General features: G+C 31.9%; 1 protein-coding gene across 2 annotated transcripts; it reads left to right on the plus strand.

Annotated features, from left to right (window-relative positions):
* Positions 1 to 12,285: 12,285 nt before the first annotated feature.
* On the plus strand, positions 12,286 to 21,385 carry LOC115987910 (TMV resistance protein N-like). Of its 2 annotated transcripts, none has more exons than XM_031111519.1 (6): positions 12,286 to 13,051; positions 15,257 to 16,349; positions 16,465 to 16,737; positions 16,848 to 17,948; positions 18,020 to 18,568; positions 20,189 to 20,400. In XM_031111519.1, the coding sequence occupies exons 1-6, from the start codon at positions 12,540 to 12,542 to the stop codon at positions 20,363 to 20,365; spliced, it is 3,705 nt and encodes a 1,234-aa protein (XP_030967379.1). In that variant the 5' UTR covers positions 12,286 to 12,539; the 3' UTR covers positions 20,366 to 20,400. The 2 variants fall into 2 exon arrangements, with proteins under 2 accessions (XP_030967379.1, XP_030967380.1); XM_031111520.1 differs by lacking the exon at positions 20,189 to 20,400 and adding an exon at positions 21,258 to 21,385 and having other exon boundaries at positions 12,287 to 13,051.
* The last annotated feature ends 1,989 nt before the right edge of the window (positions 21,386 to 23,374 follow it).

Genomic DNA, 23,374 nt, shown 5'->3' on the forward strand with positions numbered 1-23,374 from the left:
TTTCTCAATCTCTAAATTTGAAAAAGTAAATTTTTTGGGCAACCAAACAGGATATTTAGGGAAAGATCATGAAGAACATGAATAGTCATGTTTTGGTGCATGTTCTTCCAAAAAAAAAAAATAATGAAAAGAAAAAAAATTATTTTGTTTTATTTTACTAAAATCATAAAATTAGATTTTTTTTTTTTTTTTTAACTGACATGGCTTTTTTAATATTTAAAATGTTGATGTGATATTATTTGAATGCTAAATAAAAGTTATTATTATTATTATTTTAATAGCCACCTAGGCATCTTGTGTGCCATATAGATTATTTTCTATTAATAAGATGATGATAGAAACTAAAATAAAATGCATTTTTATTTTAAAGACTAAAAGTAATAAAATAAAATAAAAGTGTGAACCAAAATAAAAATAACAACAAAATAGAAAAATCAAAATGCATTTACGCGGTCATTCTCCAAGAAAAAAAAAAAAACGCATTTACACCAAGATAATTTTGAAAACTCTCTAAGAAATTATAACTAACGGAGTTAAAGGGACGTTAGACTAAGTCAGACATAGATGGTAGGTTAGCTTATGTCACAAGTTTTTAACCGTCTGTTTTCTTCTAAAAAGTAAAAAGAAGTGCATGTCCTATGCAGCATAAGAGCATTAGCATTGGAGAATGCTAATGCAAAATCTAAGAGAAATTTGGAATTTTAAGCTCCAAAATCATCTGCATTGGAGAATGCTAAACAGCAGTATTGCAAATTTTTTTGCAATACTGCTACAGTGCAATTCTAAACATAGAATTGCACTGTAGCAAGTATTGTAAAAAAATAATAATATTTTATCTAACTCTCACTCCTCTGACTCTCATCTCTCGTCTCTGTCTCTCATCTTTGTCTCTCCATCGCTGAACCAAAAACCAACACCACGGTGAAACAGCCACCCAGCACCATATCACGCCAACCCAAAAACCGAAACAGCCACCCGCAACCCAGCACCACAGAGCACAGCCAACGATCCACGACCACCAGCAACTCGCAACCCATATCACGAATTCGCAACCCAGTACGACCAATGATCCACGAGCACCCACAACCCGCAACCCATATCACGAATTCGCAACCCAGCACAGCCAACGATCCACGAGCACCCCACCCGCAACCCGCAACACATATCACGAATTCGCAACCTAGTACGACCAATGATCCACGAGCACCCACAACCCGCAACCCATATCACGAATTCGCAACCCAGCACAGCCAACGATCCACGAGCACCCCACCCGCAACTCGCAACCCATATCACGAATTCGCAACCTAGTACGACCAATGATCCACGAGCACCCACAACCCGCAACCCATATCACGAATTCGCAACTCAGCACAGCCAACGATCCACGACTATAGAGCACAGCCACCCGCAACCCAGCACCATAGAGCACAGCCACCCGCAACCCATATCACGAATTCGCGATCCACGACCCACGATCCATAACCGTGCGAGTACGAGCCACGATCCACGACCCATGAAGTTTTGGGTTTTATTGAAGCCGAGTTGTGAAATTTAGGATTTTTTGTTTGTGGGTTCTGTTGATTAATGCGTTTTTGGTTGATTTATGAAGTTTTGGGTGTTTGAGTTGATGGTTATTGTTGGACTATTTCACCACCTCGCCGGAAATGAAGGCTCCAGCGGAAGTTACAGAGGGAAGAGAGCTTCTTTTTTTTGATAAACAGAGGGAAAAGAGCTGAAAATGAGAGAGAGGAGAGAGATGGGAGAGAAGATATAATTTTGATATATATTATTTTATTTTGTAAATATATTATTTTAATGAGTAAAAGAGGAAAATAGAAGTTTGGGATGTGGATGTATTGTAAAATAAGATGGTATAATGATAAAGTAAGTTTTTAGAATGATAAAATAGAGTAGCATTAGCATTTTCCAATGCTAATGCTCTAAGCGAAGCTTTTAGCTTGAAATAAACTAAAATTACGCTGAAGACTTTATTTTTGACATAATTTTGTATCATAATTTATTACATAATGAATTATGATCGGTAAAAATAAATCTTTACATAACTTACCGATATACTCTTACCAAACTCGCCTACGACAAATTGTTGTATAAAATTATACTAAAAATTATGCCCTAATGCATAAAAGCTCAATCAATCTCAATCCGAAATAAAGTTGGGCGCACTGCCCAAGGTCTACCACTTTACAACTCACGCGCATTCGGTTTTGTTTTGTTCTCGATTTTTCAAAGCTACGGAAGTTTCCGAGAAGGTTGGTTTCCTTGCTTTTATTTATTTTTTAAATTTTTAGTAAACAGTTTCCTGCATCTTTCCACTAATTTTTTTTTTTTTTTTTTGATAAGCTTTCCACTAAATTTTAGTAAACAGTCTCTTTGATTTCTTTTGTTGGTATAGTTTACTTACTTCTTGCCAACTCCTTTTGAATACATGACATTCTGTCTTAGAATCTCAACTCTAACTCAGGGCCGGCTCAACGAATTTGGGGTCTCTAGGCAAAAATTTTAAACGGGGCCTTTTATTATAAATTAATATATATTTTTTCAATTAAAATTTATTTTTCTTGCTTTTTGAGAGGCAAAATTACTAATTAAATTTTTGCATTCAAGTTCCGCTAACATTTCCTTTTCAATTGATAATATAGCTAATCCACTTAATCTTTCCTGTGACATAGTTGATCTTAAATATGATTTTATTAATTTTAATTTTGAAAAACTTCTTTCTACGGAAGCAACTGTAATAGATATAGTTAGTAATATTCTGAAAGCAATACATGTATTTGGAAAAGATTCTAGCCTTTTTATATAATTTAGTACATTAATTGGAGAGTTATCATTTATTTGCAAAACTTCTTTTAAAACTTTTAGCTCTGAATATAAATCTAAGCCATCAATATCAGAATAAGTTTCATCTGTAAGAAAAGATTCAAGATTAAGACAATTTTTTTTCAAACTATCCTCATCTAGTGATTTTAGTCTTTCAAAATTAAATAAAAAACCAAAAATATTTTCATATATTTGAAATTGTTCAAACCTACTTTCAATTGAAAAAATAGCTTGATCTACTATATATAAAAAATAATTAATTCTAAAATATTCTTCGGCGGATTGTGTTGTCTCATCATTGACATTCTCATCAAATTGTTTCTTCCTACGAATTATACGTTTTTCACGAAATATAGGCTCTATTTCCATTTTGCTTGCAATTTCTTTAGATGAATTCATAGCAGATGTAAATCCATCTTCTCTATATTTTTTTAAAAAAGACATGAGACCTTTTAATTGATCTATAGCAATATCAATATGCATGTCTTTCGATTGTAAATTTTTACTAACAGAGTTAACAGCAAATAATATATCATACCAAATAGTCACAGATAGCAAAAACTCAAAACTTTCAATCTCATATGTTGCTAAACAATCAGTTTCACTTTTTGTTTTGGGATCTTCACTTGTTTTTGCCAATTGTAACAAAGCATCTCTTATTTCTAGAACTTGAAATTTTATTGCTTTCACACTTTCAATTCGACTTTCCCAACATGTTTGTGACAATGGCTTAAGAGTTAAACCTGTCACATTATCTTGTAAAATGTTCCATCGTTTTGTGGAAGAAGAAAATAATGTGTATATTCGTTGTACTACTCCAAAAAAAGAAATAGCTTTAGGACAAGAATTAGCCATATCACACAGGACAAGGTTGAGACTATGACAACCACATGGTGTGTAAAATGCTTTAGGATTTATATCAAGAATTCTTTTTTGTACCCCTTGTTTTTTCCCTTTCATATTAGACCCATTATCATATCCTCGTCCACGTACATCATTAATATCAAGTTCAAGATTTTTTATTGCATTTATAATTTCATTGAAAAGACCTTTTCCAGAAGTATCATCTACCTTTAAAAATTCCACAAAATGTCTGTCTATTTTTATCGGACTTATTGAAATATCCACACATCTTAGTATGAGAGTCATTTGTTCTTGATGACTTACATCGGGGTACAATCAAGTATAATTGAAAAGTATTTTGCTTCTTTAATATTTTTTATAATTTTACTTTTAATTTCATTTGCTAATAATTGTATCACTTCATTTTGTATATTATGTCCAAGATAATGATTATGGATTGCACCATTTTGAATACGTTGAACATGTTCTTGCATTATTGGATCAAATTCTGCAATCATTTCAATTATACTTAAAAAATTTTCGTTATTTTCTTGATAGATCTTTTCGTTTTTTCCTCGGAATGCCAAATTATTTTTACCAAGATTTTTTACCACCGCTATTATTCTTAATAACACTTTTTTCCAATGATCTTTCTCATTCTTAATTTGTTCTTGGACATTTTTATCAATTGTTTTATTCTTCAATAATCTAAGTTCTAAATCAATCCAAGTATTCATATTAGTAATATGCTCATTAGTTGTTTCGTGATTTTTAAGAATAGAACTAATATTTTTCCAATCCTTAGTTCCTCCATTAGCTAGTTGATTTGTATTAGATTTTGAATTAAACAACTTGCAACAAAAACAAAATACTTTATCTAGGTCTTTCAAATACACTAACCATTTTCTATCATGTTTCTCTCCATTTGGTAATTTTCGAATATAATGCGTAGTAGAAAAATGTCTAGAGTTCTTATCTATAGGAAAGTTTAAATCATCAACTCTTATTGGACCATTTTCTACTAACAAATCTCTTGATTTTATATCAATAGTTTTCCATTGACTTGGATAAAAAATATTTGTAGGAATATAATTAGGTTGATCATTAATATTTTCACTCTCCTCTAAATTATTTTGAGCTTCATTATCAAGAATGGTGACATTACATGTTTGAACATTATCATGACCACCTTCATTATTATCATTTTGTTGTATATTTTCATTATCTTCTAACTCTTTTTGATGAATTTCTTCTTCATTTATGAAACTTTCACTCAAATTTTCTACAAGATTTTGTTTTTTACTAGTAATAAATTTGTCCATAGCTCCTTTTTGAGATTCAATTAGTTCTTCTCTTTGTCTTTTCTTTTTTAGTTTTTCATATCCGGATGGATATTTTCTAGTAGACATTTGTAATTAAAAAATATTTACGAATAAATGAAATACAATCTATAATAATAATAAAAATTACAATTTAACTAGAATAATATAAATTTAACGTATAAAACAATAGAACCTGGTTTATAAAAAGCACAATTGTAGCTTTACTTAATATGATCACTTTACACTTTAAACTTGCATAAAAAAATTAAAATTAATATTAATACAAAATAAATTATTCTAAATTTATAATTTTGTTATCAATACTCTTCACTAACAAAATATGTAGAACTCAACTTGATTCACACATTCACTGATACTAAAAGTTCATCACGGCATCACACTAAAAAAATCTGATTTCTTAAAAAAAAAAAAAAAAATCAAAAATCAAAAGCAAAAGGCAAAACGTGCAAGGCTTTTCCTGATTTCTTAAAAAAAAAAAAAACTCAAAAGTCAAAAAGCAAAAGGCAAAACGTGTAAGGCTTTCTCTGATTTCTTAAAAAAAAAAAAAAAATCAAAAATCAAAAAACAAAAGGCAAAACGTGTAACTGTGTAAGGCTTTCTCTAGAAGCCACAACCAGCTTTTTTTCACTTTTTGTAAAGTGAAATCAATGGTCCGGATGAATTGATGCTTCTAGAGATATCTTTAAGGGCCCGGATCAACCTTATAGAGAACTCTATTTCTCTTTTTACTTTTTGTAAAGGCAAATCCTTTAGGCTGCGTTTGAATCGACTTCAAAGCAATTTCGGAAATCAATTTCCGGAAAATTCTGCGTTTGGCTGTCACGGAAAACATTATTTTCCGGAAATTGATTTCCTGTTGACCGAAATTTTCACCCTTGACCACGGAAATGAATTTCTGCCTTCATTTTCACTTCAATTCATTTTCGTGTCTTGCAAAACGCAGAGAGATGGAGAAAAAAAACAGAAAACACAACACGCGAGAGCGAGAGAGAAAGAACAAAAAAAAACAATCGAAGAAAGAACGAGCGAGAGAAAGAACGATTTCCAGCAACCAAACCCCGATCGATCCAGCCACCCAGAGCTCCGATCCGGCCAACGAGCGAGAGAACGAACGATTTCCAGCAACCAAACCCCAATCGATCCAGCCACCCAGAGCTCCGATCCGGCCAACCAAACATAGGAAGAGCGAGAGCCAACGATCCACGAACCGACACCGATCTACCTCACACCGGTCACGCCGAGCTCTGCCAGACGACCACCGCGCCAAACGCCGCAGACCCACGGTGAGTGACAGCTCAAACTCACACCGATCCGCCACACACTCACCTCACCTCCGACCCACACGTCCGATCCACACACTCACTCACCTCACCGGTCCAGCCCATCCTCCCGATCCGATCTCTGAAATATATATATATATATATATATATGTATATATTTATTTAGTTGTTTATTTATATAAATATTTATATAATTATTTACATGTTTTTATTTATTAATTTTTGTATTATACATTGTTTATAACTTTGTATTTGTGGGTAATGTATATCAAAATTTTGGGACTTTTCTGATTGCAGGTTATTTATTAATTTTTTCAATTATCCATTGTCGATTAAACTGTGTATTTGTGGATTATGCATATGAAATTTTGGGGCTTTTCTGGACGAATCAAACACCGGAATTGATTTTCCGTAAAACGATTTCCGAGACAGCCAAACACCCGAATCCATTTTCCTTTTCCGGAAATTAGCATTTCCGGAAAATATGTATTTTCCGGAAAACGTTTTCCAGCAACCAAACACAGCCTTAGTCTCTGTGTTTGTTCTCTTGCCGCAGCTGCTTGTGATCACACTAAAAAAATCTGATTTCTTAAAAAAAAAAAAAATCAAATATCAAAAAGCAAAAGGCAAAACGTGTAAGGCTTTCTCTGATTTTCTTAAAAAAAACAAAAAATCAAAAATCAAAAAGCAAAAGGCAAAACGTGTAAGGCTTTCTCTGATTTCTTAAAAAAAAAAAAAAATCAAAAATCAAAAAACAAAAGGCAAAACGTGTAACTGTGTAAGGCTTTCTCTAGAAGCCACAGCCAGCTTTTTTTCACTTTTTGTAAAGTGAAATCAATGGTCCGGATGAATTGATGCTTCTAGAGATATCTTTAAGGGCCTGGATCAACCTTCTAGAGAACTCTATTTCTCTTTTTACTTTTTGTAAAGGCAAATCCTTTAGTCTCTGTGTTTGTTCTCTTGCCGCAGTTGCTTGTGATCACACTAAAAAAATCTGATTTCTTAAAAAAAAAAAAAATCAAATATCAAAAAGCAAAAGGCAAAACGTGTAAGGCTTTCTCTGATTTCTTAAAAAAAAAAAAATCAAAAATCAAAAAGCAAAAGGCAAAACGTGTAAGGCTTTCTTTGATTTCTTAAAAGAAAAAAAAAAAAAAATCAAAAATCAAAAAGCAAAAGGCAAAACGTGTAACTGTGTAAGGCTTTCTCTAGAAGCCACAACCAGTGAAGCTTTTTTTCACTTTTTGTAAAGTGAAATCAATGGTCCGGATGAATTGATGCTTCTAGAGATATCTTTAAGGGCCGGATCAACCTTCTAGAGAAATCTATTTCTCTTTTTACTTTTTGTAAAGGCAAATCCTTTAGTCTCTGTGTTTGTTCTCTTGCCGCAGTTGCTTGTGATCACACTAAAAAAATCTGATTTCTTAAAAAAAAAAAAATCAAATATCAAAAAGCAAAAGGCAAAACGTGTAAGGCTTTCTCTGATTTCTTAAAAAAAAAAAAAATCAAAAATCAAAAAGCAAAAGGTAAAACGTGTAAGGCTTTCTCTGATTTCTTAAAAAAAAAAATCAAAAATCAAAAATCAAAAAGCTAAAGGCAAAACGTGTAACTGTGTAAGGCTTTCTCTAGAAGCCACAGCCAGTGAAGCTTTTTTTCACTTTTTGTAAAGTGAAATCAATGGTCCGGATGATGCTTCTAGAGATATCTTTAAGGGCCCGGATCAACCTTCTAGAGAAATCTATTTCTCTTTTCACTTTTTGTAAAGGCAAATCATTTAGTCTCTGTGTTTGTTCTCTTGTCGCAGCTGCTTGTGCTCTTTACTCAGCAGCAATGAGCAATAGCAGAGCTGAGCAAACTCCTCTTCAACCAAAAAAAAAAAAAAAAACCCAGCAAACTATGAAGAAGACGAAAGAGGCAAAGGAGGAGAAAACAAAAAATGAACCTGAAATGAAGATCTGTGAACACATCAAGTCTGTTGCCAACACCAATTGATGAGTAAGTCAACAAAAAAAAAGAGTGTTTTTTTGTTTTTTTGAATCAAGATGGAGACTGGAGAGAGTCAGAGAGTGGGCGATTTTTTTCTTCTTTCTGCCTTTTGTAATATTTTCTTCTACAAACCAAAGATTATTGCTTTTTGTAATCTTTTCTTCTGCAAGTTAAAGATTTGATGATGGGATTTCATGTCACTTCAATGTAAGTAACGGGCAAATTTTTTTTTTTTTCAAGATGAGAAACGGGTGTTTTGTGATCTTTTCTTCTGCAAGCTAAAGATATCATGTCACTTCAGTGAGAAACGGCCCCCTTTTTTTTTTTTTTTTTTTCTCCTCAAATGAGAAACGGGCCTCTTTTCTTCTGCTCTGCAACCTAAGATATGGTGACTTAAATGTGAGAAACGGTTTTTTTTTTTTTTTCCTTCTTCAGATGAGAACACAATATTATATACTATGTTTTTTTTTTTTTTTTTTCATCAGATGAGAACAACAATATTATATACTATATATATATATATATATATTTTTTTTTTTTTTTCCAGATGAGAACACAATATTATATACTATATTATTGCTACTTGGGGGCCCACTTACATGTGGGGGCCTTAGGCGACCGCCTAGCTCGCCTATAGGTTCAGCCGGCCCTGAGTCTAACTCGCCGCCTGGTATATTTTATGTCTTAGAATCTTAACTCAAAGAAGCTTAGCTAGTAGGTGTGCTATGGCTTCCCCTAGCATACAAGCTGCACAATGGTTTCTTTGATTTCTCTTCTTGTTGTAAAGGATGTAGTTTGCTTCTTAAATTCATTAAGTTAGCACGTGGAAAGTGTGTGTGAGTGGATGACAGCTGTATTTTATTAGCGGTAGTTTCAGTTAGTTTTTCTGTTAAGCTTAGTTAGTTAATTCCATATTTACTAACATCTCTGTATCATAGGAAAAATTATTTAATAATTTGGAAGTACTATAAATGTATACTCCCTCATCTTACATGAATTGTAAGTCCTATTATAAATTTAATTAGTAGAACTCACACAGTTATAAGAGAGGAAGGAGTACGTATTTATAATATTTCGGAAGTACCCAATAATTACTCGTATCAGATTCATCATTGGATTGCATCTTTTTATATCCTCAAAAATTCTATACAACCTTGAGATATTTAGCTAAACAAGTAATTAATAAGTAATCCATATACAATAACTTCTCCAAAAGCAGGGCTTAGATGATTAATCTAATTTATGTATAACATCTTCCAAAGCATTTTATTTTATTTTAAAGAGTTGAACCCATAATTGATAAGGGTATCTTTTTTTTTTTTTTTTGATAAGGGTATCTTTAGCGCTCATGTAAATCCAATATTGTCCATTTCCTAGGACGTGCTTGAAAAGCCAGGCTTTGTGTATGATTAATCTAATTCATGCCTAACATCTCCCAACTCCCAAGGCTTTTTTTATTGGGATGAATAACAAAACAAGGTGAGCTAAATTGAACACGTCAAGTTACACGTGTGGAAAGACCATTTGGTCCAATTTTATTTTTGTGACAGTTACACACGTGACTCCCATTTCACAATTCCAAAGTGACCTGACAAATTTAATTCTCATGTATTGAATGATTTGAATGGAAGAGATCAAACATGAATGATATAATATTATGTGATAATACATGATAATAAAATTTATATTAATTAGTGATGATTGACGAGATGAATTCAAATGAAAATAATATTATTATTATTACTTTTGAACCGTCATATATTCTGTACGCTAGTGTTTGTTGTTTGTATGTTAGATGGTCGGTAAACTTATAACGGGTGTCTTTTCCTCTACAACAACTGAGGAAAACGTCGTACAAAACAACAAACACAAGTTGAAAATATCACATTTGTATATGGTTTTCTTTTGCTCTCGAATTTAAATTTTAAATATCATGGAAGTTGCCGTGAAGTCCGGTGACGCGTTAAGCTACATTTTCCTTGCTTCTTTCCACTAATTTCTGGGGGCACGATATATTTTATGTCCTAGAATCTTAACTCAAAGAAGCTTAAGCAAGTAGGTGTGTAATGGCTTCCACTAGCATTTATGGTTTTGAAACTTAGACGGTTCAATAAATTGTAAAAAGAAGAGATTCAAGATTTTTTATGTTCGATCGAGGTCAGATCGTGATGTCATCATTAATTAAATAAAATTAAAAAAAATAATTATATAAATTAAAAAAATAGTATTTAAAAATGTTAAAAGTATATTTTGATTAAAGATTAGAAGATATTTCTCAAAATTTACTACAAAGATTAATAAACATCCATTAATTATCTAAAATATTCTCTTAAATTTGTAATGTACTAATAATTAGCCAAAACTAATGTATTTAAAGTTTATGCCATTCATCTGTTGCACACATTGAAAAAATAAAAGCGTAAATGTATTTTTAGTCCATACATTTTGACTTTTTTCCATTTTGGTCCATACATTTTATTTTATTACTTTTAATCTCCAAACCAATTAATGTGTGACATTTAAGTCCTTATTATCACCCAACTAACAGAAAAAACTGACGTGACTGACAGCACATTAAAATAATAATTAAAAAAATCTATTTTGGCATTAAAAAAATATCACATCAACATTTAAATTAATTTAAATTAAAAAAAATTAAAAACAAAAAATTACATGAGATCTAAGAACATAAGAACTTGTTCTTTAATGTTCTTCTTAAATCAAGAAATAAACCCAGCAGTGACATCAAATCCAGAATCAAAGAGCAAAGGCAGAATAAAAGAACATGAACATCAAATCTATAGGGGGAAAAAAAAATGAACATCACCAAATCAAAGAGTATGAACAAGACCCAGATTCGAAAATGGGGCAACAGCAAGATCACCTTCAGGCTTCTTTACAAAACGCTTAACGAGTGGGAAAATCTCATCGGTTTTTGGCACTAAAGCAGTCCTGGAAATATCGGAATCTCAATGCCATTGTTGGTTTTCTTCGAGTGGGGCCCATCATTTCTATCTGGTTCGAGAATTTGCCATTTGAAAAACAGTACCTACAGTGTTTTGAAGTCAACGCTTTTGTGGATGACACTGTCGCAAGAGGGTCAGACCATGAATTTCCTCGACCCAGATGGTCGGGCCGAGGTGTTGGATTGTGTCGGGGAATTGGATTTCTCAGATGACGATTTGGTTCCAGTGAATTTGAGCTTTATGGGGAAGACCCATTTCCTTCAAATAAAGGAAAATGTCATTGCTGGGTTTGCTCTTTGATTCTGGGTTTGATGTTGTTGCTAGGTTTGATGTTTTTGATATTCAATCTGGATTTGCTCTTTGATTATGGGTTTGATGTCGTTACTAGGTTTATTTCTTGATTTAAGAAGAATATTGAAGAATAAGTTCTTATGTTCTTAGATCTCATGTAATTTTTTGTTTTTAATTTTTTTTACTTAATTAAAATTAATTTAGATGTTGAAGTGACATTTTTTAATGTCAATATAGATTTTTTAATTATTATTTTAATGTGCCATTAATTACATTAATTTTTTTTGTTAATTGAGTAACGAAAGTGACTTAAATACCAAACGTTAATTTGTTTAGAGGCTAAAAATAATAAAATGAAAATATAAAGAACCAAAGGAAAAAAAAGTCAAAATATACTAATTAAAAGTACATTTACACCAATAATAAATTACATTACAGTTACACGTATTACAAATATATACATTCAAAGGCCTTCAAAAAAGAAAAGTTTATTTCCGCTCAAAAAAAGGAGAAGTTTATTTCATAAAGTAAAAACCATATATATTAAAATTTGAAATTGTGGCAGGTATTCAACTAAAACACGTTTCTCCAAAAAAAAAAAAAGAAAAAAAGAAAGAAAAAAGAAAGCCAAAGTAACCTGAAAACAAGTGCGTGCTGTGGAATTTTTTGTTTAAAAAATATAAAATATCTCACTATCTCTTCCCACACAGATAAGAAAGACAAACAGCTTGGCTCTCCTCACTGTCTCTTTCCCCACTCTTTTACCTCTCTGTCTCTATTTTGTTGTTGTTAAGAATCTCACCTCTCACTCTCTCAGACTCTCGGTCTCTCTTACAACAAGTAGATCAGAGCCCAATTGTCTCTTTGATTTCTCTTCTTGTTCTAAAAGATGTAGTTTACTTGCTCCTTGCAAATCCTTATGAAGACATGACATTGTCTGTCATATATAGAATCTAAACTCAAACAAGCTATGTGATAAGTACTTACCAATGGCTTCCACCAGCATTCAAACTGTCCCATCCTCTTTTACCTCTGCTTTTTCTAAAACCCAACCGGAATATGACGTTTTCCTCAGTTTTAGAGGAGAAGACACCCGTTATAAGTTTACCGACCATCTATATCATGCTTTGGATGATAAGAAGATTATTACCTTCAGGGATGATAAAGAACTTGAGATGGGAAAGCCCATTTCGCTGGAACTCTTGGAAGCAATCGAGAAATCGAGGATTGCGGTCATCATTTTCTCTGAAAATTATGCATCTTCCACATGGTGCTTGGAAGAAATTAAAAAGATTGATGAATGCAGGGACAGAGAGATATTGACAGTGTTGCCCATTTTCTACCATGTGGAACCTACTGATGTGCGATCTCAGAAGAATACTTTTGCAAAGGACTTTGCAAAACATGAAAAACGTTTCGAGGAGAACCCAACAAAGGTGCGGAAGTGGAAAACTGCTTTAACAAATGTGGCCAGTCTCTCTGGAAGGCATTTGAAGGATGGGTAACGATTATTGATTTGCTTCTGATGAGTTTTTTTTTTTTTTTTGCCTGTTTTGACTGCATTACTTAATTACTTTAAATGTAGATGTTAAAAGGTTAATAATATCTTTAATACCACAAAAGCATGAATTATATGTAGTTTTATAAACAGCACTACATACATACTATTGCAAAATTAAGAAAAAGGTTGTCACTAATTTAAGTTTCAAGATTTAGTTTAGGTTGTCATCAAAAGTCTTGTAACTAGACAGTAGAACTACATTTAAAAATTCTTCCACTAACTTTGTTGTAACTATTGAATTATTGAAAAAAATAAAATAAAATTTTAAAGTGGTCACTAAAAATATACGTGCAGCTACGAGTCTTATAGTTCAACTAGTACCTCTTAATATTTGTAATGAAAATGGCCATGGTTCAAATCCCCTTATTCATTGAAACTATTGAATTATATATTTTTAAAAAATGTATATGTTTAGTTGGAAAACTAGGGAGAAATATATATATATATATATATATATATAGAGAGAGAGAGAGAGAGAGAGAGAGAGAGAGAGAGAGAGAGAGAGAGTAGTTTTAGTGGATAAAAAAAAAAAAAGACATACAATGTGGTGTGTGTAGGAACAAAGAAACACACACACTATATGAATAGTGTAATGTAAACCAATAATTGTCATATACAACATTTTGAAGATTTAGAATTTTGGTCATTTGATGTTTTTTTCCTTGAGGGTCAGTGGGTGGAGGAGGGTGGTGGGGTGTTATCATCTTGGTAGTTTTATTTTTATTTCAATCCCATTGGAAATTTTGATCATTTTGGAGGTTTAATTTCAAGGTCAATTTGGCCATTTTAGGTTCAATTTTCGATAAATTTGGATTTTGTAAGGATTTATTTATTTTTGGACATTTTAATCATTTTGGAGGTTCCAATGTTATTTTTGGTCATTTTATAGGTTAACAGGTGTTTTGGCTATTTTGAAAGTTTTAGAAGTATTTCGGTCATTTGAGATTTTTTCCCTAGGATTTTTGCTACTTAAAAATTTTTCGAAGGTATTTTGTAGGGTTTCAAGGTTATTTGGTTATTTTTATAGATTTGGGATATTTTTGGGACACTTTTGTCATTCTTGAGGTTTTGAGAGTATTTCACTAATTTTAATGTTTTAGGTGAGATTTAGGAGATTATGAAAGTATTTGGTCATTTTGAAAGAGAGGATTTCAAATCCAATTTATAGGTTATTAAAGCATCCAAACAATAGATTTAAGAATCTAGAATTTAAAATACTCTTATGTATAGAATATAAATATGGAATCAAGACATTCTAAATCCATTGATTTAAAATCCAGATCTAAATTCAAATTCAAGTATCCTAATGCAACCTTGTTAAATTCCTTCATTCACTTAAGAATAAATTGTGGCCCAATATGTGATGCTAATTGCTACATCATGTGTACTTTGGGCAGCCATTCAAGCCTGGTTTCAACAAGTTTTATGGGCTTCTACTTAGGATCTTGAAATGAAGATGATTTTCGCTTCGGTCAATACTCAATAGTATGGATTGTATGGGTCTGGCATGTGTCCAGTGGCCAGCAGCCATTAGACCTGTTAGGATATGGACACGTGTCTAGTCTTGGACACCTGTCCGCATCGCAACGTGTCCAGTGGCCAGCAGCCATTAGACCTGTTAGGATACGGACACGTGTCTAGTCTTGGACACCTGTCCGCATCGCAACGTGTCCAGTGGCGCTGGCCACTGGACACAAGCTCCACCCGGATTGTATTCTTCTTCTTTTTGTTTTATTCTTTTTTTGTTTTGAAAAGAAATTGTCAACAGATTGTGTACTAAATGACATGGCATTTGAGATTTTCTAGTTGTTGAAATTTAGGTTTCAAATAGCCAAATCAGAATTTCAATTAAATTGCAGTTTTTTTTTTTTTTGGGTTTAAAAAATAAAAAGAACATCTATGTTGAATAGTACAATAGTTGCTGCTTCAAGTTTACATGAAAAGCCATGTTTTCTGTTCTGAGAACTAATAATCTACTTGCATGCCCTAGGATTTCGACAAGCAAATTGAGCTCGACTGTGTAGTTTAGTTCAATTTTAGAGCTCTCTCTTTTATGAGATGAACAAGCAAAACATCAACGTTTGCATGCTACATCTCCAATTAGTTTGTTTTGACACAAAGATTTTTGTAATATTTTTTTTATAGGGTGCCTGAGGCAAACTTTATCCAAAACATTGTTGAATGGATAGATTTGAAATTGAATGAGAAACGTTCAAATGATACTGAAGATGGTCTTGTGGGAATAAGCTCTCGTGTTGAGGAAATGATTTCATATTTAGATCTGGAATCAACTGATGTTCACTTTATTGGAATATGTGAGAAGAGTGGTATGGGCAAGACAACTCTTGCACGAGCTGTTTTTGATAAGATTCTTGAACAATTTGAAGCTTCTAGTTTTCTTGAAAATGTTAGAGAGGAATCTAAAGCACATGGTTTAAAGACTTTACAAGAACGACTCCTTTGTGATATAGGAAAAGGGGGATTAAGGGTAAAGGATGTGCATAAGGGAATGCAAGTTATGAGCGATATACTGCATAACAAAAAGGTTCTTATTGTTGTTGATGATGTGAGTGAAAGAAGTCAATTAGAAACATTAGTAGGGAAGCGTGATTTGTTTGGCAAAGGAAGTAGAATCATTGTAACTACTGAAGACAGAGATTTGTTGGCAAGTTATGAAATTAAAATTGTATATAAGGCTAGAGGACTAAATGAAGTCGAAGCTCTACAACTTTTTAGTCTGAATGCCTTCCACAAACCTCATTGTGAGAATGATTTCTTGGAATATTGCAACAATTTTGTTGAGTATGCTCAGAGAATTCCTTTGGTTCTTAAAGTTTTGGGTTCCTATTTGTATACTAGAGCAAAAAAAGAATGGGAAAGTGCTCTGAATCAGCTAAGAGCAATACCCCATGAAAAAACTACTAAGAAACTTAGAATTGCTTTTGATGGATTGGGGGCAGATGAGAAAAAACTATTTTTAGATATTGCATGTTTCTTCCAAGGGGAGGAGAAGAATCGCATTGCTGATATACTAGAATCTTACTTCTTAGGCATTAATCCAATAAAAAATCTCATCGACAAATCTCTAATTACTCTTGTAGTGGGGGAAAAATTGTGGATGCATAATTTATTACAAAAAATGGGTTGGGAAATTGTTAGTGAGGCATCAGATGAAGCTGGAGAACGTAGTAGGTTGTGGCATTGTGATGATGTCCTTGATGTATTAAAGAACAATACTGTAAGTAGATTATTATATAGACATAAATTTAGAGAAGTATATAATTCTACAATATATTCATGCAAGTTTTTGCTTTATCTAGCGGTATACTAATCTTACTATTTTTGTTTACCAGGGAACAAAACATATAGAAGGCATGCTATTAAGATTGCCTCCAGATGATGAAGAAGAATTGAATGCTGAATCATTCTCAAAGATGAATAAACTAAGATTGCTCAAAATTTGTAAGGTGCGCCTTTCTTGCCTCAGTTATCTTTCTAATGAGTTATGTTGGTTGGAATGGCATGATTATCCTTTGGAATCATTGCCTAGTAGTTTTCAGCCTGGCGAACTTGTTGAGCTCATTATGCATCGCAGTTGTCTTCAGCAACTTCCAAGTGAATTTAGTGTAAGATTTTCACTTTTGCTGTTTTTTCTTTTCTTTATTTTTTATTTTTATAAAGTTTAAGTTCTTGAATGCTTAATTTTTTTTTATCCCTGCTTATTTTTTCATCACAGAAGTTGGGAAAGTTAAAGCTCATTGACTTGAGTGACTCCCAAAACTTAACCCGAACTCCTGACTTCACTGGATTCTCAAATATTGAGAGGCTGAATTTCCAAGGTTGTACAAGATTGCATGAGTTGCACCCTTCTGTTGGAGGTCTTAAAAGACTTATTCTTTTAAATCTAAAAGATTGTAAATGTCTTAAGAACCTTCCATATGAGCTCAATTTGGAATCTCTTAAAACTTTAATTCTATCTGGCTGTTCAAGATTTAAGAAATTTCCCCGTATTGGGAGAAACATGAGAAGCTTGTTGGAGCTTTATTTGGATGGGACTGCCATTGAAGAACTACCACCAACAATCAGGCGTCTAACTGGCCTGACCTTATTGAATCTTCAAGACTGCAAAAACCTTAAGAGTTTTCCGAGTGACATTCATAGTTTGACATCTCTTGAAATTCTCACTCTATCAGGATGCAAGTGTCAACCACCAAAAGCAGGGCATTTGCTTGGGCTCTCTCCTATTGGATCCTCAATTGGTGCCTCCCCCACTTTTCCGCGACTAATTTTATTTCTTTTTCTATCTTTCCTAGCATGGCGATACACCTATCTCAGAATTCCTATATTTGCTACAACTGCTTTGTCAACATATTGTTTCCACAATGCCCGGCATCCTGAACCAGAGCCCATCAACCTGTTGTTGTCTAATTCGTTCTCAAAATTAAGCACTTTGGTAACTCTAAGTCTAAGTGACTGCAATCTGTTGGCACTCCCTGATGACCCTAGCTGCTTGTTGTCAATAGAGTATTTGAATTTGAGCAAAAATAATTTTACATGCTTGCCCGATTACACTTCTCGACTTTCAAAGCTCAAAATTCTTTTCTTGGATCATTGTAGCAAGCTTAAATCATTGCCATATGTTCCATTAAGTACAAGGTTAGTTTCAGTACAAGGATGTACTGCGCTTGAAAATTATTTAAATCAAGTTGTTGTATGGACTTTGGGTGAAGCAGGATTCACTATTATTACTTGCCGTGGCTTGGCCGAGGATGAAGATGGCACAATTGCTGAGGTTTCTTTGCTAGACATACACCTATTATGGCAAAGATACGTGAAGGTATCTCTTTCTCTCTCACTTGTCACACACACGCATGAGCATCTTTTACAGTTGTTTTTAATATTTTACAGGATCAAATTCATCAAATGGAAGGCTTTTGCCATGTTTTACCTCAAATTGAAATTCCAGAGTGGTTCAAGCATCAGAGGTTTGGGTCATTTCGACCAATACCTTCAAATCTGTTTAGTAATAAAAATTGGAAAGGAATTGCTCTGTGTGTCATTTTTGTAGTCCCAGCACATTCAAACGACGGTTCTCCTGGAGAGGATACAAAATACTTTCATGAGTTTTATTGTCGTTTGGAACAAAATGGAGATCCTATAAATGGAGATCCTATAGCTTTCAAGGTTCCTAAGGAAACATGTGTTGGTTCATTTGGAGTTTGGCTATATATATCGCATGCGAGGTTTAGAAAACGTTTAGACGAACGGAGTTGCATTACCCCTTTCATTGGAACCAACAGCCCGGATATTGAGATTAATATGTGTGGTGCACGTATTCTATATAATAAGCAAGATGTGGGAGAATTTCTACAAAACTTAGGCCAAAAAATTGTTGGGAGTCCTAATGACCTCCATGGAGAGCTCAACTCACACTCACAGCTTTCAAGATTGTATCAGGTCTGTTCCTCTATCAGTCTATGTCGCTAAATTCAAAATTGTTATCATATCTGTTCCTTTATTTTTTTAGGGACTTTAATTAGGAGTAAATATAATATATATATAAGGACTCCACTTTATCCAAAGCATAAAATTATGAGTTTTGAGTCCAATATATTTTGTAATATTAATTCCTCAACTTATTCCATAAAAAAAAAATCCGCAATTTATTTATCTTTTGAGCAGTGTTATAGGCACTACAAATTTTACTATTTTGAGTCTCCAAATAGACATGTTACTAATTATAACACTATTTTATAGACAACTAGTCGCAAATCCACATAATGCATGAGAATATACACTATTTTATAACGTGAGATAATGTATGATTTATTCTCCAAAACATACTGGAGATATTATTTTTAAAATTATTTTTCATCTCTCCATCTTTACAAATATATCATTATATTATTTTTTGCCTTTTTGAAAAACTCAGGTGCATTAATTTGATTGATATTATTAATTTTTTTTTTTTTGGGTGATAAAAGATAGAAATACTATTCTTTTTTCAAGTGATCTATATTATTCAAACTTTTGTATAGTTTGTTATGGAGAGAGAGAGAGAGAGAGTAATCACCTTTTTTTTAGAAGAGAATGAGACAAATAACAAAATTATATAAAAGAAGATGAGTAGAAGGATATTTAAAAGAAAATGTATACTTATAAACACCAAATTATCCAAGTCATGTTATGTATTAGAATAACATTGAATCATTTTGTAATTTTATAGGATAACATGTAACAAACAAAAGAAATAAAATAAAAACAGATAAAAAATTAAAATATAAACCAATCATATCAACCTATAGTAGATTAAACATAAAAATTCATCAATTTAAATTAGGTGTAATAAAGAATTAAAAATCCATCAAGAGAAAGACTACAAAGAGAGGGAGAGAGAGAGAGAGAGGGAGAGTATTCACCTTTTTGTGCGAGAAAAATATGGATTGAATGGAAGAGAAAATAACAAATTCTTATAGTAAAAAAAAAGGGGAAGAAGAAGAGTCAAAATAAAAGGAAGATGAAGGATGGACAAACCGTAAGGTTAAAGTATAGAGTAATGGAGAGATAAAAAGGTAAAAGTAAGTAAATGTTAGAAAATGTGTAATTGTAAAGTGGGAAATTAAGAAGGAGAATAATAATTAAAAAGGAGAGAAAAAAATATTGAAAATAAGTTGATGATATGGCGCTGATGTAACTCAACAGTAATGTAGTAATATTAAACGTTACGTTTTAGTTTTTAGATATATATTCAAATATTTATTTATGATGGGTTGAAACCTAGATCGTTTGATCATATTTATTACCATATTAATTTGCAAGTTTTATGCAGTAAATCTTAGTGTTTTCTTATTTTTCTTTGCGTGAGACTTCAACTCACACGTGTAGGTGTAGTAAATCTTAGCATTTCCTTATTTTTCTTTGCATGAGACTTCCACGAACACATGTAAAGCCTACGCCAACTAGTAATTGGAAAAAAAATTTATCTTTAAACTTACTATTTTTGTACGTGTTTTGTTCTTTCATCCATTGAACATTTGAAGGGCACGAAACAATCTGTCTGATTATATCTTTCCTCAGATTGCGTCTCCACCACGCTGGTTTGCTTATCAAAATGGGCCCGCCATAAAAACGCAGTTACCTGCAGATTTGCATGATCATTCAAGATGGTTGGGTTTCACTATATTTGCTTTGTATACAATTCAGATGAAAAATGATGGTTTCAATTACAAGTGGCAGGGCCGGCCCAAGGCCTAGGCCTAAGGCCCCGTCCCCCCAAAAAAAAAAAAAAATCCGCTAAGGGATAAAGGCTCCACTTTCAAGGGTTAAAAGTCGAAATTTTTATAAAATAATATATATTTAGAGGTTATGCATTTTTTTTAGTTAGTGATGTTAAAGATTATACAAATTTTATTATTGGCTTACAAATTATCATGTTACTAATCACAAAAAAGGTGATTTAAACATTCATTAGTTAGATTGATGAATTTCATCAATAAGAGTCAATGTTATATTATATTGTGAATATTTTATAGTACTTTAAGTGCATTTTCCTTTCTCATTTCTATTAAGACTCTCAATGTACAAGATCAATAGAACCCTAACCTAATTGAAACTCAAAAATGTTTTCAAAAAAATGTTGCAAATGTATTAAATCATTAATTATAGATTAATTTCTCTTAATAGTTTGAGATTTTAATTTTTGTAAACTAATATCCGACAAAGTCACACACCAAATAATATTCATGCACCTCTCTTAAAAATAAGACATAAAATTAAAAATTAGATTTTAACTTTACCTAACTATGTATAGTTGTATATCCAAAATAAAGTATTTTTTTAACTGTAATATATTTTTATTAATATTTATATTTCAACTATGATATTTAATTATTTACATGAAATTAACATTAATTTAATTGGTATTATTCATCAAATTAACTTTGATTTGATCAATATTAAATAATTTTATTTAATTAATATTTACCTATTAAAAGTTCTGAATAAATTTTTTGCCTTAAGAAGGCTCCAAATAATATTGGGCGCCCCTGACAAGCAGGATTTCAACAAGTATTTTGTTACCACACTTCGATGCAATAGATATGAAATTTGTTAGTCAAATCATAGATTTGTGTTTTGATGCTTGCAGGAGGCCTACCCCCGTGACAGAGCTTCTACCAAGTAATGAAACTATACAAGGGGAGTGTACTTCACGAGAAACAATATTTTCAAATCAAGTAATAGCTGCAGGCACTTCAAAAAGTTCAAGTCAAGGGTCTCTTTATTTAGGCAAGATATCAAGCAGCCTTGAATGTTGGTTAAAACATGGGCCATATTTACAAGTCTCTCTCTCTCTCTCTCTTTTTCAATGCACGAGGTCTTGCTATGTGACTCTCTAATTTTATATTTATTTATTTATTTTTAGTATTATTTTTTCAACTTCTTTTCATTTAGTTTTTTTTTTTTTTTTTTAACTGTTACCCAAAAGTTCATGTTAATGTATTTTTACCATTATTTCATTAGTCTCTCGTTAATTTCTTGAGTCTACAACACACCTTTCTCTCTTTTTCATGTTTTTTAGCATACTCATCATTTTAGTATTAAAACAAAAGTAAAAAAAAAAATAATAATAATAATAATTAGGACTAATAGTAATATCCAACCAAATAAGGCCCAAAGGAGAGATAGAAAGATATGAAAATGTTATAAATTGTTAAATGAAACGCATTGTTTCACTATTACCAAAATAAAAAACCTGAGAGATATATAAGCAGAGACCTCATATGGGAGTGAACGAGGTTCTGTTATATGACGCTTTAATTTTGTATTTAGCCTTTTTTTTACCTCGTTTCATTAATTTTTTTTTTATATTATTCAAAAGTTCATATTAACATATTTTTACCATTATCTTATTAATCTTTTATTAATTTCCTGAGCTTATGACACACATTTCTCTCTTCTTAATGTCTTTTAGTATATCCATCATTTTAGTATTAAAAATAAAAGAGAAAAAAAATAATTAAGAACTAATAGTAATAACTAACCAGATAAGACCTTAATGAAAGATAGAAAGACGTGAAAATGTTGTAGATTGTTAAATGAAATGCACTGTTTCACTATTACCAAAATAAAAGACCTGAGATTGAAAAATCATTTTTAAGAGAGAGAGAGGAATCTGAGGAGTCGTCACCTTCGTTATACTGGTCTCCCACCACCATCAAGCCATTGAAATCCCGACGGGTAATTTTTTTTCTTTTTAAATTAGGGGCTTAAATATGATTTAGGCTTAGGTTATTTGATTGAATAGTTTTTGTCTTGAGTGTATAAGTAGAGAAAATATTAATTTGGTGCGAATCGTAAAGCCATATTTTACCATGGTTTTAAATCAACTATAAATCACATTCATACGCACTTGCCCACACCATTTCTTAATATCGCACTATCGATGAGTAGATGTCGAAAGAGTTGGGTATACTTTTATTTCATGGTATGCAATGTGATCACAACACAAATTAGATGATTTTTATGATCTTGTTACTCTTTTGCATTTATTTTTTGTTTCATGATTTATTTATTTTTTTTTTAAATTAATCTTACCTTGAGAATGCTACAAATGTGCAGTGAAACTACTAAACTAATTTTTGATATCTCAAAATGTATATGTTTCTTTACTCTAATTTAGTTAACTTTTTTTTAATAATATATGCACAACATTTTTCAAAACTGTCTTACATAAAATATCACAAAATTATTTGTGCGGCAACTAACTAGTTGTGAAAACTCTCTCTCTCTCTCACAAAAAAAAAAGAAAAAGGAAAAAGAAAACTAATTGAGAAAAAAATTGAAAATTTTTATGTCCCTAAGAATTAATGATTCTGGATTAAATTAACTCGAGACTTTTATTAAATCATTTCTCTTTTGTGGGTTCAAGTGCACACATAAAAACCTATGCTTAAAATAAATAACTACAATTTGGTCTTTTATGCTTACATTTTAAATATTATAGTTGTTAAAAAAGAAAAAACGAAAAAAAAGAACAATCTAAAGTCTATTGACTCAATGATGTGGGAGGCTTAAAAAGAAAACTAGTTTAGTTTTATTTTATTTTGTAATTCAATTGTCTTTTTATTGGTCTATATATATATGTATATATATATATATATATATATATTCTTTAGATCTTGGTAGTTTATTAAGTTATTATATTTTATTTCCCAGGGTTATTAGGATTTAGAAGTCTATATATATAACCAAAGTCTCGTACTC

This window comes from Quercus lobata, chromosome 4 (assembly GCF_001633185.2).
Source record: "Quercus lobata isolate SW786 chromosome 4, ValleyOak3.0 Primary Assembly, whole genome shotgun sequence".
Classification (NCBI taxonomy): Eukaryota; Viridiplantae; Streptophyta; class Magnoliopsida; order Fagales; family Fagaceae; genus Quercus; species Quercus lobata.